A 17,384-nucleotide genomic window follows, 5' to 3' on the forward strand; every position below is an offset into this window, starting at 1 on the left:
TTGTATGAGGATGTCAATCAATTAACAAATATGTGTATCTAAACACTTGAATTTAATAAATCTTTGTTGATATCTAACGGTTTAAAATATACAGTAAATATAATGAAATAAAGAGTGTATGATTCACAATAGTGCTTTGACTCTCTCCTTTCAATGAACTCAAGATGAAGATTACAATCGACCTCCCCAAAAAAAACTTTATCTGGCAGGAGTTGAGAATCTTCTTTACAGTTAAGAATTGAGTCATTTCCTTGAGACTCAGAGTTTAGCCACAGCTTCATTGTGAGGAAAGGGGCCCTTTGAGGAGGTCCAAATATATTACATAACCATTTTCTTTTCCTGACATGATTTAGGTTTTAGGTTTTAGGTAGAACTTTATTGTAAAATTATTGTATTTTTTCTCCAAATTAATAAATAAATAAATAATAATAATAATAATAATAATAATAATATATAAGGTTATTTGAAGACACCTGTTTCTGCAACAATATGATCCTGTATTCCTGAATTATTATTATTGTTTTTTTTACATTATTATAATTATAGAAATGTAAAACTTGTATGTATTATATGGAAACAGATACACTACATAAGATAAACTCCAACCCCGCCCAAGTAGTCAGGACCCCTCCCAAAACTTCCCACAGTCCGTGCGTAAAACTTCCTCTCGCTTCTTTCCCACTTTTCTCCGTCGACAAACCTGCAAGCAGCAACACACTTACCGGGAATGGGATCTGCACTGAATTGTAAGAAAAACTTTGCATTTTTCCGCGTGTTCGCCCTGCAGAGGCTACTCTTCAAACTGCGGGGATAGTTGTGAGCACATGATAGACATCCGACGCAAGGCCGTGCGTAAAATACTTCGTGCGTAAAGTCGTGTCGCGTTTTTTAGTTAAAAATGGCCAAGTGGTTCAAAGATTTTCCCATCAACCTCAAGAACGGGAGCGAGCGGGTCCGCTCGGCCTCCGAGTCCGGTCCCCAGACCCGAACCAAGCCGTCGTTTTCCCGGGACAGCCTGAAGTCCAGCGCGCGCAAGGATGGAGGGGTCGGGGGTCTCCTGGCGGGGAGGAACAGGAAAAACTCCGCCACGGAGTTGGGTCGGAGCCACAACCAGGGTCCGGTCGGGACCATGTGGGACACGCTGGCCCCTGGCAAGGGCCGCAAGAAGGGCGAGAACTCGGAGGAGAAGAAGGGGAAGAGCACCAGCCTGGCGCAGGCCTACTTCAGCAGGATGATCAAGGTGGACAAGCAGGACAAGAACGAGAAGCTCAGTGGGATCGTGGAGCAGAAGAACCCGGATGATGACGTGAATAAATCTGCGATTAAAACAACAGTAAGTTTCTCACATTTTATATTTTTTTATACTCTTATTTCGTGGCTACAGACATCATTGTTGAAGATCTTTTATGCTCCTCTTCTCCACCTCAGGGATCAGTTTCCATCCCTCTCTCAAAGGAAGACAATGTTGATTCCCTTCATTGTGTCACTTCAAACGAACAATGTTCTGACCTCTTTGCACCGATATTTCCGCTCCTTCCCCCTCCTGTCACTCAGGAACGCCTCGCCTTCAGCACATATCATAATCGTCATCCATGCGTTTGTGTCTTCTCGCCTGGACTATTGCAACAGTTTATTTTCATGTCTTAACAAGAAGGATCTGTCTCGCCAGCAGTTGATACAAAACTCTGACCCGATCTAGTAGAAGAACTCACATTTCCCCCGATCCTTAAAACTCTTCACTCTCTTCCAGTTTCTTTCAGGATCAACTTTAAAATTCTGGTTCTTACTTTCAGATCTATTCATGTTCAGGCTCCTCCTCACATCACTGATCTGATCCAGACTTACACCCCAGCTCGGGCTCTGAGGTCTGTGGATCAGAATCTACTGATGGTTCCTGAACACGGTTCAGGACCAGAGGAGAGAAATCCTTCCAGGCTGTTGCTCCTGTTGTGTTATCAGTTTTATCTTGCCCTTTAAACTACATACTTTATTGAATATTGTTTTGATTGTTCAAGCGCTTTGTGACCCTGGTCTGATGGACTCACTTGCTGTACCGTTTATTAACTCATGGTTCGCTCTTCCAGCTGATCATTCTGGAGGATTACGCCGACCCCTTCGACGCCGAGAAGACGAGGGAGCAGCGAGAGGCGGAGAGAGTCGGCGTGAACGACGGATACATGGAGCCCTACGACGCCCAAGTCATCATCACAGGTGATCCAAAGACGTCTCTTTGAATGGACTACAAATCTTGCTTTTCACACGGTCTCACACCGTCTTCCTAGAGGGGCCAAAATAGACCCCCTCGGCATACACGTTGACTTCCCCTCCCTGATGGCGGTTGCCATAGCAACAGCACAGAGGGCGCAGCTTCCTCTTCCAGCTTCCTGTCTCCTGCCTCGGTTTCCTTTGCCCGAACTCTCCTGATAGGAAGTTGACCCCGTGCCACCTCCGCACACACACACACATACACACACACACACACACACACAACGTTGCCTAATGTGTGAACAAAACACCCGCATCAACATGCCCCCCCAAACCCCTGTCACCCAATCGTTTTCCAGCAGCCAGGATGTTGGCCGATCGGCCGTCCAATCAGAGGCAGTGTTGACCTTTTCTTCCTGTAACTCCATTGTTTGCTCACACAATAGTGCAGACATGTAGGCTACCTGTCGAGGAAGGAAACAAAGAAGTACAGAACAAGTCCTGTTCTACCGATTTTTCACCGTCCAGTTTGTCCCAAATGGTTTTGTTTTAAATTAAATACACTTTATTGATGGATTATTTAGGATGTAAGAAGCCATCGACGTTATTTCTGCTCCAAAATAAAAAAAAAAGAAGCATTTTATCACATCATTACCTGTCATTTGCAAAACCTGTGTAACGCTGCATCGGACTTTGTTCCCTTAGTGGGAATGAAGTCCTACATGGTCACCGGTGCATCATCCGATCTGTACGGAAAGATTTTAGTAACAGCTTACCGAGCTCCGCTGAGCTGAGAGAACAAGTAATTGTTTGTGCACCTGAAAGAATGGAATTGTGTTCAAGTGACCCGACATCACCTCCGCTATACAAACCATACTGCCGTGATCGTATGTATTTTTTTTAAAACTTGAAATAAGAGGTATAATTGTGACCTGTCGCTTTACCTTGAACAATTGGGAAATATTAATGTTCTCGTCTCAAACATCGACTGGGACACGTTTAAACACAAGAATTAAAATTGAAAGCTGAGGTAGGTCAACCGTACATTCATATAATTTCAGTTAAATTGATAATTACTCAGCAAAAGGTGTTACATTTTTAAAAATAAAACATATTTTTATTTAAAGTTACATTAGACCCTTACTCTTTATACATTTAAGCGCTTGTTTCGTACAATTTCACTTGAAAAATAACGTGTAAACTAGTCAATAATGAGTCGACTCTAAATGGGACCATGTGGTTCCTAGAAAGCAGCCCCCACTGATTCAGAATTTTCTAAATACACTTAAAGTTTTTTTTAATAAATCATGCTATTTTCTTACTTTATTTAAATAATAATGTCAATATCAACCAGATATTTGGTCGATAAATAGCTTGGGACCCAGCGGCTAGTGATTTTAACAAGTAAAGAAAAATGTAACAATAACAAAAAGCTTAAAGTTTAAGCTAGAAAGATAATTAAAAATTACAAAGTAAGGGTGTTAGAAAATAATGGATAAAGTTAAATGTAACGCAATATTTTGACACATCAACAGCACTGTATCGATTTTTTAAAATATAATAGTTTGGCCTTTGAATTAAATATTTATTTTACAATCCTTCATAGTTAATATTTCAATGAATTGTGTGTAGAATAAAACATGAACATGAAAATATTCACATGCTGGCTATGACTGAGAATGAGAGGATACAGTCAACTACAGCAGATTTCAAAACAAATGAAAGCGGATACGACTTCGTCAAGAGTCATGTGGTCTGTAAATACAGCAACACCAGAGTCAAATACTCGACAATACTACAAATAAATCCTTGTTACTACTGTATCACAATATATCGTATCGTGATTCATATTGAAGCGCTAGATTCTTCCTTAAAAAAAACACTAATTTTGAGATATATAGTCATCATTCTCTTCATTATCTCTTCTTTTGCCCTGGAATACAGAAGTCCGACGCCGCGGCTCCAAAGATCTGCTGAAAGTCTGTGTACTTCTGGACCGAGGCCAGGCCGACAGGAAGAAAGAGGAGCTCAAGCAGCCCAACATCTACGACACGCCGTACGAAGAAGGCCCCGAGGGCGACAGCGAGGGCGTCTGGATCCCTGTCACCCGGCCCGAGTCTGATGGCCGTCCGGCCGGGGAGTACGAGCTGCCGTGGGAGTGGAGGAAGGAGGACATCGTCAGAGCGCTGTCAGGTAGAGTTGAGGCTCGGACGCCTGACGGCTCGGAGACGCCGCGTCCCACATGTCAGGAACGATCTCCTGGAAAAATCATCCGTTTCTGTCTGCAGTTCAATTCGCCGCCGACGACTCCTCCTCCTCAACCAAGGAGAACACCGTGGGTCGCCAGCAGCAGCATCACACCACCAAACAGAAGAACTGGAGCCACAAAACCCTCGTCTCCACCTCTTCCTCCTCCTCCCTGTCCTCCTTTCCCTCTTCCCCGATACTCAAACTCTCCCCGCTGACCCCCCAACCTGCCTCCCACCCGACGCTCAAACTCTCACCTACCTCACCCACCTCCAGTTCTGGGAAACTCCTCACTCACTCTCCTGGCTCCCCACTGGATGGGGAGACCGCCATGGTGGACCCCACTGTGCTCCTGGAGAAGCAGAGGTACTTGAACAATCCATTTTAAGATAATAGTATTAATGCGAAAACACAATTGTGTGTCTTTTTTCGACGTTAAAGAGGAAAATGTGTATCTTTCTTAAGAAAATATCAACATGCAGTGGCGGTTCTGATCACGAAGAAGGGTGGCATTTTTAGGGGGTGGCATTTAAACTTAAAAAAAAAAAAGATCTTGAGCACACAGCCCATGGTATTTACATCATATTCACCCAATCCATCTTCAATATATCCCCTATGATCTACCATTATCAGTAGATATTATAGCTAGTACACCATAATACTCTGGTACTCCAGGACGCAGGATTTGAACCCGGCATTGTCATATTTCGAGGTCATCATAGAGGCCTGTGTTGGGAACAATACGTGACTCTTCTCATAGTTTCCGGCATAATTTAGATTCTTTTTTTTGCAGTGTCCAGAAAAACTCTCGCCCGGGGAGTAATTCAGTGTAATACAGAGAGAATGGTGAGATTAGCCTCTGAGAATGAAAAAGGATGACCAACATCTTATTTTTAAAATGCATTTTGTACTTTTAGCGACACTCGCACAAAATCTTAACATGTAAATAACGATCAAAAAATAACCATTATTTCAAATACAGTAACAATGAACTATCAGTCACCTTATAAGGCCGTAAGTAATTAGCTTAGTTACTCACTTGAGGAACAATTTTACTTTGTTTAAATGTTGTGTATCGGAAACCTATGGCAGATAACAGTCATATTTAAAACATGGCCAGGGGCCCAATGAGTTATTTCATAAGGCCCGTTGGATTGTTGGCTCAAATTAAATAAGATAACGGTTCATGATATTGTGAACTTTAAAGATGCAAGTTTTAAAGGTAAAGAACAGAGGTTGGGGATGTCAATAATTGCATATAGAATTATATGAAAGTGAGGTCAAATTGGCGTGAAAGGAAGGAATTTTATGGGAGAACAAACCCTGAGAGAACTCAGATACAACAAGATAGATCGACATTATCGCAATCAGAATCACATTTCCTGTCACAAACATATTGATGAACATATTTTAAACTTAGCATTATCAGTCATTTTGGGAACTTCTGTGACCTCATTTGACACATTTGATCTAAAGACGGTAACAAAAAAATGTGTCAACAAATATTTAGATTTCATATAAAACAAAACATTTTAAATATATATGTATTTATTTAATATAAATTCATTAAAAAAACATACTTAAATGACATGTTGGACTAAAAAATGGATGGATGGATGAATGGATGGATGGATGAAGATAGATAGATGGATGAAGATAGATGGATGGATGGATGGATGGACGGATGAAGATAGATAGATGGATGAAGATAGATGGATGGATGGATGGATGGATGGATGGATGGATGGATGGATGGATGGATGGATGGATGGATGGATGGATGGATGGATGGATGGATGGATGGATGGATGGATGGATGGATGGATGGATGGATGGATGGATGGATGGATGGATGGATGGATGGATGGATGGATGGATGGATAGATAGATAGATAGATAGATAGATAGATAGATAGATAGATAGATAGATAGATAGATAGATAGATAGATAGATAGATAGATAGATAGATAGATAGATAGATAGATAGATAGATAGATAGATAGATAGATAGATAGAAAGATAGATAGATAGATAGATAGATAGATAGATAGATAGATGGATGGATGGATGGATGGATGGATGGATGGATGGATGGATGGATGGATGGATGGATGGATGGATGGATGGATGGATGGATGGATGGATGGATGGATGGATGGATGGATGGATGGATGGATGGATGGATGGATGGATGGATGGATGGATGGATGGATGGATGGATGGATAAACTAAAAGTCTCTCACTCATATACTGTCTTCGTGCTGCAACGTTACGACATGTTAGCCTCCCATCCTGGCAGAAAGTCAGTGTCTTTTTAACTGTGAAGCCCGAGTCAGCAACTCTGACCCGTGGCACACTGTCTGCTCGGCTCTGCGTCTCCCCAGACATAATGCTCAGCCACATGGACATTATTCAAACATGCTTCCGACACGCTTCCCCGGATTAACGTTTCCACCGCGAACGATCTTTTACCAGGGAGTCCACACGTCTGCATATGTTGCTGTGGTTTTATGTTTTTGTATGTTGGTGATCTCCTGTGTCTGACCGCATCACCTCCTGTGCTTCCACCTCGCCTGTCCAAGCTGGTACCATGGCAGTGTGAGTCGGCAGCAGGCTGAGGCTCAGCTGCAGCGCTGCAGGGAAGCCAGCTTCCTGGTGAGGGACAGCGAATCAGGGACCAGCAAGTACTCCATCGCTCTCAAGTGAGTGTCAAGTGCACGCGAGCATCTGCATTTATAATGCTGTGTTGTTGCTGTGAGAAGTGCATCATCAAGTGTATTGGTTTAACGTTTGTTTGTGTAAATGCATCACAACATGTTTTTATTCATTTATTTATCTATAGGCAGCATTGACAACTTTACAGAAATACATTAGTGGTTGAATTTCACATTTAAAATATTAAAACGTTAATAAATTAATTTAATAATTTCTATATTGAATGATTTGATTCATGTTTTTATAGAATTATTGAATTGATTTAATAAAGATATTTATGATTATTTTAAATTTTGAATCTTTGATTCTAATTTCAGTAATTACAAAATAAATGCTCAAAGTTCTACCTTTTTTTAATCTTTGCCTTTTAAATTGAATAATAATGTGTTGTGAATTTACTCTACTTCTTCCTCCTCCCTTTACTTCTTCCTACTTCCTGTACTACTTCCTACTTCCTTTACTACTTCCTACTTCCTTTACCACTTCCTACTTCATGTACTACTTCCTACTTCCTTTACTACTTCCTACTTCATTTACTACTTCCTGTACTACTTCCTACTTCCTTTACTACTTCCTGTACTTCTTCCTACTTCCTGTACTACTTCCTACTTTCTTTACTACTTCCTACTTCCTTTAATACTTTCTGTACTTCTTCCTACTTCCTTTACAACTTCCTACTTCCTGTACTTCTTCCTACTTCCTTTACTACTTCCTACTTCCTTTACTACTTCCTACTTACTGTACTTCTTCCTACTTACTGTACTTTTTTCCGACTTACTTTACTTCTTCCGACGTACTTTACTTCTCCCTACTTATTTTTCAAAGTACTACATCTTTTTGTTATTTTTCTTTTATATTCTGCTTTTTGGTTTAATTGGTGTTCTGTTATTTTGTATGTACACATTTTTTACGCATTTGTTTGTTTTAAAAAGTTCGATATAAACAAGTTAATTCATTCTAACACTTTTTATATTTAATTTTTCAAGGCAAAATGTGCAATAATCTGATGTTACTTAATATAAAATTGTTTATTTAGCTACATTTTGATAACACAAATATCGCTTCAACTTTCTACAACAATTTTTAAACTTTTTAAAACGTATAATCAGATTAAGGCTCAAATTAAGTAGAATTAATACATGTTTGTTTTGTATTTCTAGATTTTCTTTATTATGAAGGCGTCACATGACATATTAACAGACTTTCACATGATAGCTTGAGACACAAACGTGTCCCTAAAATACACAAAACGCTGAATAAGTGTCAACAAAAAAGGGTGAGAAGAAAACCACGTACTGTATTTGTGCGACAGTGAGAGAGCGTGTGACTGAAACATTTGCAACTGTGTGTGCACACGCCTGAGCGAACACTCGCTGTACGCTGCTCATTCATTTGCCTCCTCACATCATTAACCCCATTTACACGTCCACTGAACTCGGAAAATGAACTCTCGATTTGGGAGAGATGGATTACAAGAGGGATAATTTAATCGTCACTTCTGTGAAGTTTGACGAAGTTAGCTTTTGTAGATAAATGGGAATTTAGCATCAACAGTTAGCAGTTAGCATCAGCAATGCTAACAACGGCACTGTTTATTTATAAATTATTCTTTTAAAATAAATCATATCATATATTTTTGTTTTCAGGAAATAATACAAAACATTTGATTTATATTTGGATACATTACATTTAGTGTTTATAAACATGTCTTTGTGGGACATTTTCCACAAAATAAGTTGAATAGTTTTTATTTTTTATACAAACAATATATTCTTTCTACCAAACCAGTGTCATTTTCTTTTTGAAATTGTTTAATCAGAAGATAACAATGACAAAAACAACCCCTTTTACATTTTGTTAGAAATATATAAACGGCAAATAAACAATTTAAATGCTATGCATTTTATTATGGACCAGATTAATTCAACTTTACCACCTCGTAACGACAACAAATTGCATTCCAAATAAATTCAAGATTCAACTTAAAAATGTCCTGAATTTGATACAACAAATAGTTTATTAGTTGATAATTTAAGAGATTTGCCGGTTTTAGAAAATAATCTTTAAACATTTCAGCTTTTTTTTGGGTTGGTACATTTTCAACTGCATCTAGCAATGCTACAGACGAGCTAAGCTAGCAAGTATCACCTTTAGATTAAGATTTCCCTTACCTTATGTATTTTCTGAAAAACAAAACACAATATTCATATTTTCTTTAGCTACAATTTTATGTGTTATGGGGTGATGAGGGTGATCTTAAACAGATCATCTATAACTACCTATAAACAGTGAATAAATCCTTAAAGAAAAATCTGGGAACTTTAGTGCTTGAGACCTTGGCTCCCTTCGGACCATGCAATTGATATGGGGTTGAATGCAAAACTTTGGGAATAAATCATGTTTTTTTTTAATGATAAATTATGCTTTTATAAAAGAAAATAAATCATAAAGTATTAGCGACATAATAGTTGATTGATTCTATGTGAGACAAACATGTGTCAAAGTTAAAATTAGTAAAAAAAAAAAAAATTGATTCATATTTACATTGTCATTGTAATAATAATTATGTTATTCATAATTAGTTGTAACATTATATTTATTTGTCGTCAGAATGAAAATAACCCTTTTATGGTATTTATTTACGAGTTGTTTTTTTTGCCGATCTCAGCATATATAAAGTCTTGATGGCGTCTCTTGGTTTCTTCCTCGTCCAGGACCAGCCAGAGCTGCGTTCACATCATCGTGGCTCAGACCAAGAGCAGCAAGGGTCTGGGCTTCACCCTGGACCAGAGCAGCTGCGTCTTCTCCAGCATACCGGAGCTGATCCACCACTACTGCGCTCACCGCCTGCCCTTCACCGGAGTGGAGCACATGACGCTCCAGCACGCCGTGTCCAAGTCGTACATCTGATCGTCTAAACTTCACCACGATGTCATTGAGAAACATCATCTGTGAACGGTTCCTGTCTTTGGTATATGAATATGATTGATGACATTTTTAACCAAACATTTCCACACAGATCTACTTAAATAACATGTTAAAATCAAGCAGAAATATATATTTTTTGAGACACAAGGATCACATCCATGACAAATATATTTTAAAAGCAAAGATGTTGTAAAAAAGTGTAGATATGAACCAAAATATAAGACAGTTGAGACGCTCCAATGAGCCACAAACTGGTGCAGACAATAGTGTCTTATATTGGTTTCTCTACTGCAGAAAAATGATTTAACATTTCAGAAAATACATATATTTCTTTAGTTATCAAGTTAGTTTAAAAAGATTACAGATTCGTCTGATTTTCTTTAAAAATATACATATAAAATGGTTGTTGCGATTGAATTCTGGTAACTTTGGGACGGAATTAAACTATAAAGTCTTGATTTATCCGTTAAATATTAAATATAAATACGTATTCAGTTCAGAAAGCTAACAAATTGAGTTTATAATTTTGCATTAAGCCAGTTTTAGAGCTCAAAAATGAATTAAATTGAACGTGTTGACACGTTCACGAGCCTCGGATCGTTGTGAAAAGACGATAAAAACGTTTTACATCTTGTTCTTATCAATATATTGCTGTAGCTCTTTTTTGTATATGATTTTTGAGGTTCTCAATAAAAGCGTTTGTTACGTATCTCTTTCTTTCATGGAGGATAAAAGACAAAAACTTGAATTACAACAATAAAAATACAACCTTTGTGTAAAACTTCCCTTTAAGAAACACCTGAGAGCAACAGGACTTACAGTCAGGTCGGCTGGAAGGATCGATGCACCTGATTGGAGTATATTCATTCATCCGTCCGACATGTCAATTGCACTATTGATCTATCCTGGAAACCAGCCTCATTTACCAGCCACTCTGTCTGTCAAGATAAGAGCGCCATCGATCTGTTGCCCTTAACTAGGGTAGTGCACACAGCCTCGTAACGTTATTGTCCCGAGTCAGCACATTTGTGGAGAAGATTCATTTTTACACTTAAGGCTTAAGAAAAATCAACAGTCGCAGTTTTTTCATACGAGGGAAGCTCACTTACGTTTGGTGTTTTTCAGTAATATAGTCAAGTTATTGATCGACCTTGGTCCCATTATTTGGCTAATCAGGTAGATATTGATCAAGGTCATCACCTTATCTATGGAAAAAAATAGGAGATATGTTAAGATTTATAATATTAAAAAGTTGAAAAGTTATTTTGAATAAATGAATTAAAATATTTCTATATTGAATGATTTGATTCATGTTTTTATAGAGTTATTGCATTTATTTAATTAAACGTAATTATGATTAATTTAAATTTTGGATCGTTGATTCTAATTTCAGTAATTAGAAAATAAATGCTCAAAATTCTACCTTTTTTTATTCTTTACCTTTTAAATTCAATAATAATGTCTTGTGAATTTACTTTACTTCTTCCTCCTCCCTTTACTTCTTCCTACTTCCTTTACTTCTTCCTACTTCCTGTAGTACTTCCTACTTCCTTTACTACTTCCTACTTCCTTTACTACTTCCTGTACTTCTTCCTACTTCCTGTACCACCTCCTACTTCCTTTACTACTTCCTGTACTACTTCCTGTACTTCTTCCTATTTCCTGTACTACTTCCTACTTCCTTTACTACTTCCTGTACTTCTTCCTACTTCCTGTACTATCCTACTTTTTGCTTGAACTAAATTGAGCACAAATATTTAGAAGGTAGGTAAGTGTAAGGATTTAAAATAAATATGATTGTTTTTACTTGTCTTTACTTCTTCCTACTTCCTGTACTACTTCCTTTACTACTTCCTACTTCCTTTACTACTTCCTGTACTTCTTCCTACTTCCTGTACTACTTCCTACTTCCTTTACTACTTCCTGTACTTCTTCCTACTTCCTGTACTACTTCCTTTACTACTTCCTACTTCCTGTACTACTTCCTACTTCCTTTACTACTTCCTGTACTTCTTCCTACTTCCTGTACTACTTCCTACTTTTCCTACTAAATTGAGCACAGATATTTAGAAGGTAGGTAAGTGTAAGGATTTAAAAGAAATATGATTGTTTTTACATAGTTTTTGTTTGTTTACAATATAATCCTATCAAATAAACAGGGTTTCTTTGTCAGAACTTAGCCCTGAGATGCATTATTCATACCCGGCTACGTCACGGCGGGCGAGAGGGATTTCCCCTTAATAAAGATCCGTCAGCGTATCAGACGTGTACTACACGACGAGCGAGGCATGTATTACCAAGAGAAGGTATTCATCAAACCGTCCACAGCGGTGGATCCGTGTGCTTTTTTATTTATTTATTTTTTCTTCATCCCGTCGCTGTGAAAAAACCCACTGACCTGAGCTGGAAATCAATTACAGATACACTCACGCGAGCACATGGTCGCTCGACTCCCGTCAACACCTCTTGTCAAACACCTCCACAGCACACACAGGCGTTACCAAAAGTTCCCAAAAAAAGAAAGAAAAAATGGCCCTAGTATTTACTCACACCCCCCCCCCCCCCTCCGCCCTGGAAGAACACGTCTAAATCAGGAAGATTCTCTCAGCGTTCATCCGGCAGCGATGCGTGTTTGCAGCGAGATATGTTTAACCAGCGGCTGGATTGGTTAGCAACATTATCCGGGTGTGTGTTGGAGTGTGAACGCGTCCAAGTGTGCGACCATGTGTGCACACACAGTCTTGTTATGTGTGTGAGAGATAGAGAATTTTCTGTTCAGGGATTACCAGGTTGCCATGGTGATTAGTTGGGAGTGAGGAGAGGAAAGAAGGGAGGGATGAGAGTGAAAAGAAATGTAAAAAAAAACAAAAACAACTTGACTTTTAGCTGCCGTTTAGCTCCTCGTGTGCGACGCGATAAGCAGAGAATTAGCGAGCGATAAGCAATTGTGTTGTCGTCGGCTCGCAGGGCCGCCTCGCTATTGATTGATCCGCCCACTTTCACAGGGGTCACGCCGAGGGGTCGCACACACTGAAGCGAGGCGAACAACTTACTTTCAGACGTGATTTGCAAAAGGGAAACTTTCAGGCCCTGCTAGCTTCCATCTGGAGGATCCTAATGAGATCCTCAACCAGGTCAAAAATGAAGGAAAAGTGCCAGAGGCTCCGAACACAAGTGTTGGACTGAATCTCTGCTAGTGTTTGGAAAAACAAAGAGAGAACAAAGATTGTGCTTTGCTAGATTTTTTTTTAAACTTCATCTATAAGAAGAGCTGCTGTTACTCAGCTTGTCATGCACCGAGATTCCCTGAAATAAAACATTTAAATCGAGACGGTTTTAAAGTCATTACTCCCCACGGGGCTGAACTTGCAGAAGCATGTTTGCTCCTGACCTATAGAATGTTATATAAATACACTCCCAGTTAGTCACGCCAACATGCTAAAGCTAGGCTAACGATAGTTTCGGAGCCTTGAAGAGGTTTTAAGAGTTTTCTTTTTTAAAAAACTTTAAATACTATGAAACTATATTCTTTGGGAATTGAATGATATTTGACATTATTATAATGATTGAGACTCAGCTCATGTTGAGACTTTTAAACACTCAAATCCACATAAAGTTTACTTTAAGAATCCACTTTAAAAATATACATATATATATTTATATTTTTTTCACAGAGAATCACAATACTGACGTTTTAAGTTAATTTAAAATCATGAGTAATACTATTAACTAGTTAAACAATAAGTCTATTAACAACAAAAACAATAGTTATACATAAAAATAAAGGGTAAAAAAAAAACCTTTTTTGAACTTCCTAGTTCTAACTTTCCTTGCTGCCATTTTTTAATTATTTATTTCAAATTATTTTTCCAGCTCTTTTACCAAAAACGTCTTCATCATTTTTTAAACAATTTAAGGAAACTTGATCTCAAGAATTATGTATACTTTGTTTTTATTCAATAATACTATATATAAATATATGTGTGAATATATATATATATATATTCTTTTTATAAAAAACAACAGCTTTTATAAATTTATAATATTTATGTCATATTCACAAGAAGAATCAATAGAAATGTCCAGCTTTTAAAAAATATTATTATAAAACAATAATTTCATTAACCTCCACTAAATGAATGAATCAAAAATATTCTCATAATCAAATAAAGGAAAAAGAACATTCTTGACCTTTGCTTTTTTTCCAATTATATAGGTGTTATCATTTTCTAGATTATCCAAAAACACCTTTATACTGTATATTAAATAACATTTAAATAATGTTATTACTTAGTAATAATACAATGCGATACATGTATTTATATATTATTATTTTTTCCTATTTTCTGTTAATGTTTTTTTTTTACTCTGATCACATTCATTTCATACACATATTATTATTTAAATAATAATATTTTTGTACACATTTATAAAACCATCTAAAAGCAAACATTCTTTATCTTAAAACTCATATTACAAAAAAAAAAAAAATATACTAATCTACAGCAATTTGATTATTTATTTTCCAACCCATAAAACACGTTTTTGATTTCTATATAAAATAAAATAGCTTGTTTTTCTTTTACCACTCCTGAGTCAAGTGAATCTCACAAACACACATCTCCGTCGTGCATTAATACAGCTCGTCTTTGATGCCAATATTATGTTTTGATGAGACCGTGAACGTCTGGACGTGTCGGGGAAAAAAAAAGCACAGGAAGTAATTTCCGCCACCAGAAGACGGGATGACAGCGAGAGAGAGAGAGAGAGAGAGAGAGGGAGGAAGGGACATGGAAGGAGGGCGGGAGCGTGAGGGGGTGTTAGGGGAAGACAAGCACTTGTGGGGGTCCCAGCTTTTAAATAATTCAGAGAGAGACTCGCAGCACTCAGTGCAGAGGAGGAGCACTGTCAGGTCAGCTCATTCACTGCAGAGCAGAGCCAGGGAGGGAGAGAGGGATGTACAGAGGGAGGACGAAGGTATAAAGATAGCATGAGACTTCCCCGGCATGTGCTCACTTTTAGTCATGTGTGCGTGTCGAAAAACTGCCGCAGCATGTGAGACCGAAATAGACAAAATAAAAACATCATTTTTTTTCACACCACGACATCCTCCTCCTCCTCCTCCCTTTGACTTTGTTTACCCCTCGCTCAGACTTCCCCCCCCCCTGTGACCTGTACCTCCTTTTTTGTTTTCTGCATTCCCTTTTTTCCCTCCGTCATGCAAATCGATTACAGGTTTTTGGAATCAGACCTTGGAAGAGAGTGTTCGTCGTAACCTGAATGTGTTTCCCTTCTTTTCTATTTCTGTGTCCAATATCTGGCCGCTAAGTAGAATTATTACTAACCGACAAAACTGTGATTTTTTTTTTTAAACACGGATGTTAATCCCCCCTTTGTCAATAAAATGAATTTCACGGCTCCGGTTACAGATTTAGACATTTTTAAAAGTAGTCATTAGAGAGTCCTAGTCATGCATGGAAATCAGGGTAAAATGTACCAGGATTCTGCTACAAAATGAGGGTTTAATTATTCAGGCAAAAAAGTACTGGTTTCACCCGTCCGTCTGATCTATTAATATGTGAAGAGGAGCATCATTGGGTCATGAATATTGAATAGTTCTGGTCCAGGATGCTGCAGGTTTGCACTTCAGCGGCAGCACAGGTTGACTCGGTTAATTGGTGAACAGACTTTTTATGTCACAGCTATTTTGTTATGTCACTGCAGACGCACTCCTGTTGGTTCCTTTTACTTCTCCAGAGACCAGGCTTACAAAGCACTTGAACCATAAAAACAATACACAGTTAAAACTATACATACTATATTATAAAAGGCTAAGACAACATAGAGACGAACACAGGAGTTCCAGAAAAACAAGGAAAAGCCTGAACAAATAAGAATGTCTTAAGATGTTTCTTGAAGGAGTCAGTAGATCATCAAACACAGAGAAAGAGGAAGATTGTTTCAAAGCTTTGGAGCAACAGTCTGGAAGGATTTCTCTCCTCTGGTCCTGAACCGTGTTTAGGAACCATCAGTAGATTCTGATCCACAGACCTAAGAGCCCGAGCTGGGGTGTAAGGCTGGATCAGTAAGGAGGAGCCTGACCATGAATAGATCTGAAAGTAAGAACCAGAATTTTAAAATTGATCCTGAAAGAAACTGGAAGCCAGTGAAGAGTTTTAAGGATCGGAGAAATGTGAGTTCTTCTACTAGAGCAGGTCAGAATTCTCGCGGCAGAGTTTTGTATTAACTGCAGGCGAGACAGATCCTTCTTTTTCGTTTAGACACCAAAGTAAACTGTTACAATAGTCCAAACGAGAAGAAACAAACGCATGGATTATAAACTCCAGATCGTGTTGTGACATAATTTTCCTAAATTTAGAGATTTTTCTCAGTTGAAGGAAACAGTTTCTGGTCAGTTTTCTGCAGAGTAATCTTCAAATCTGCTGTCGATCAACTTGAAGACTCAAAGAAATGAAACTTGAAAAAAGGTTGTGAAGATTTTATTTTAAAAGAGATTGTCAAGAGTTGGAGATACTGATTTTTTCACATAGTTATTACAAGGAAAAAAACAACTAAACTTCTACATTACATCAAATGATTTATTAATTGATAAATTAAATTAACTTGAATTGCAATTAATTACTTAATTGATTGAGGGTTGTCAAATAAGTAATTCAGTGGCAAAAACCTTTTTCTTTCTTATTTTTCTTCCTGACACGATAAGTCATTAAAATAACATAAACTGTTACATATAATTACTTTAAAAAAAAGGATACAATATTGTTACAATAATATATTTAAAAAAAAACTGTTACTTACTGGAATGGAATGGAAAAAAACCCACATTAATACAAGTTAATTTATCATCATGTTTATTCTATTCATCTTTACTTGTTTATTTTATACATTATTAACAGAGACTAATTAAAGGCTAATATATGTATCAGTGTAGATGCAGGTTTTCTATTTGTGTCGCAACAAGTACAGTAGGCAAGCGAGGGAGGAAGTAGAGCACAGACCACCTGTAGAGTCGTCAGAAAGTTCACCAGCCTTAAATTCTGCGGCATCCTTTTGAAAAAGGTTTATTTATAGCTCTTTCTGCTGCCTTTTTCCTGAACATAACCCCTTGTGTCAAATCACTTTTCCTTCTTGGAGTTTCCTGAATTTTATATTTCATAGTTGAAACCATATTTTTTCTTGAATCCGTTCATGTGCAATGAAAAGCGACCTTTTTAAAGTGGTCAATCGAAATGAATGAATGGTTTATTTCGGGCAAGACAGTCTGGTT

General features: G+C 37.9%; 1 protein-coding gene across 1 annotated transcript; it reads left to right on the forward strand.

Moving 5' to 3' along the window:
• The first annotated feature begins 687 nt into the window (after positions 1–687).
• Positions 688–10,767, forward strand: she (Src homology 2 domain containing E). Its single transcript, XM_087778957.1, has 6 exons — positions 688–1,333; positions 2,085–2,211; positions 4,150–4,398; positions 4,494–4,818; positions 7,036–7,155; positions 9,883–10,767. The coding sequence occupies exons 1-6, from the start codon at positions 899–901 to the stop codon at positions 10,076–10,078; spliced, it is 1,452 nt and encodes a 483-aa protein (XP_087635083.1). The 5' UTR covers positions 688–898; the 3' UTR covers positions 10,079–10,767.
• The last annotated feature ends 6,617 nt before the right edge of the window (positions 10,768–17,384 follow it).

Source organism: Callionymus lyra, chromosome 17 (assembly GCF_982586985.1).
Source record: "Callionymus lyra chromosome 17, fCalLyr1.hap1.1, whole genome shotgun sequence".
In the NCBI taxonomy this organism is placed as follows: domain Eukaryota; kingdom Metazoa; phylum Chordata; class Actinopteri; order Syngnathiformes; family Callionymidae; genus Callionymus; species Callionymus lyra.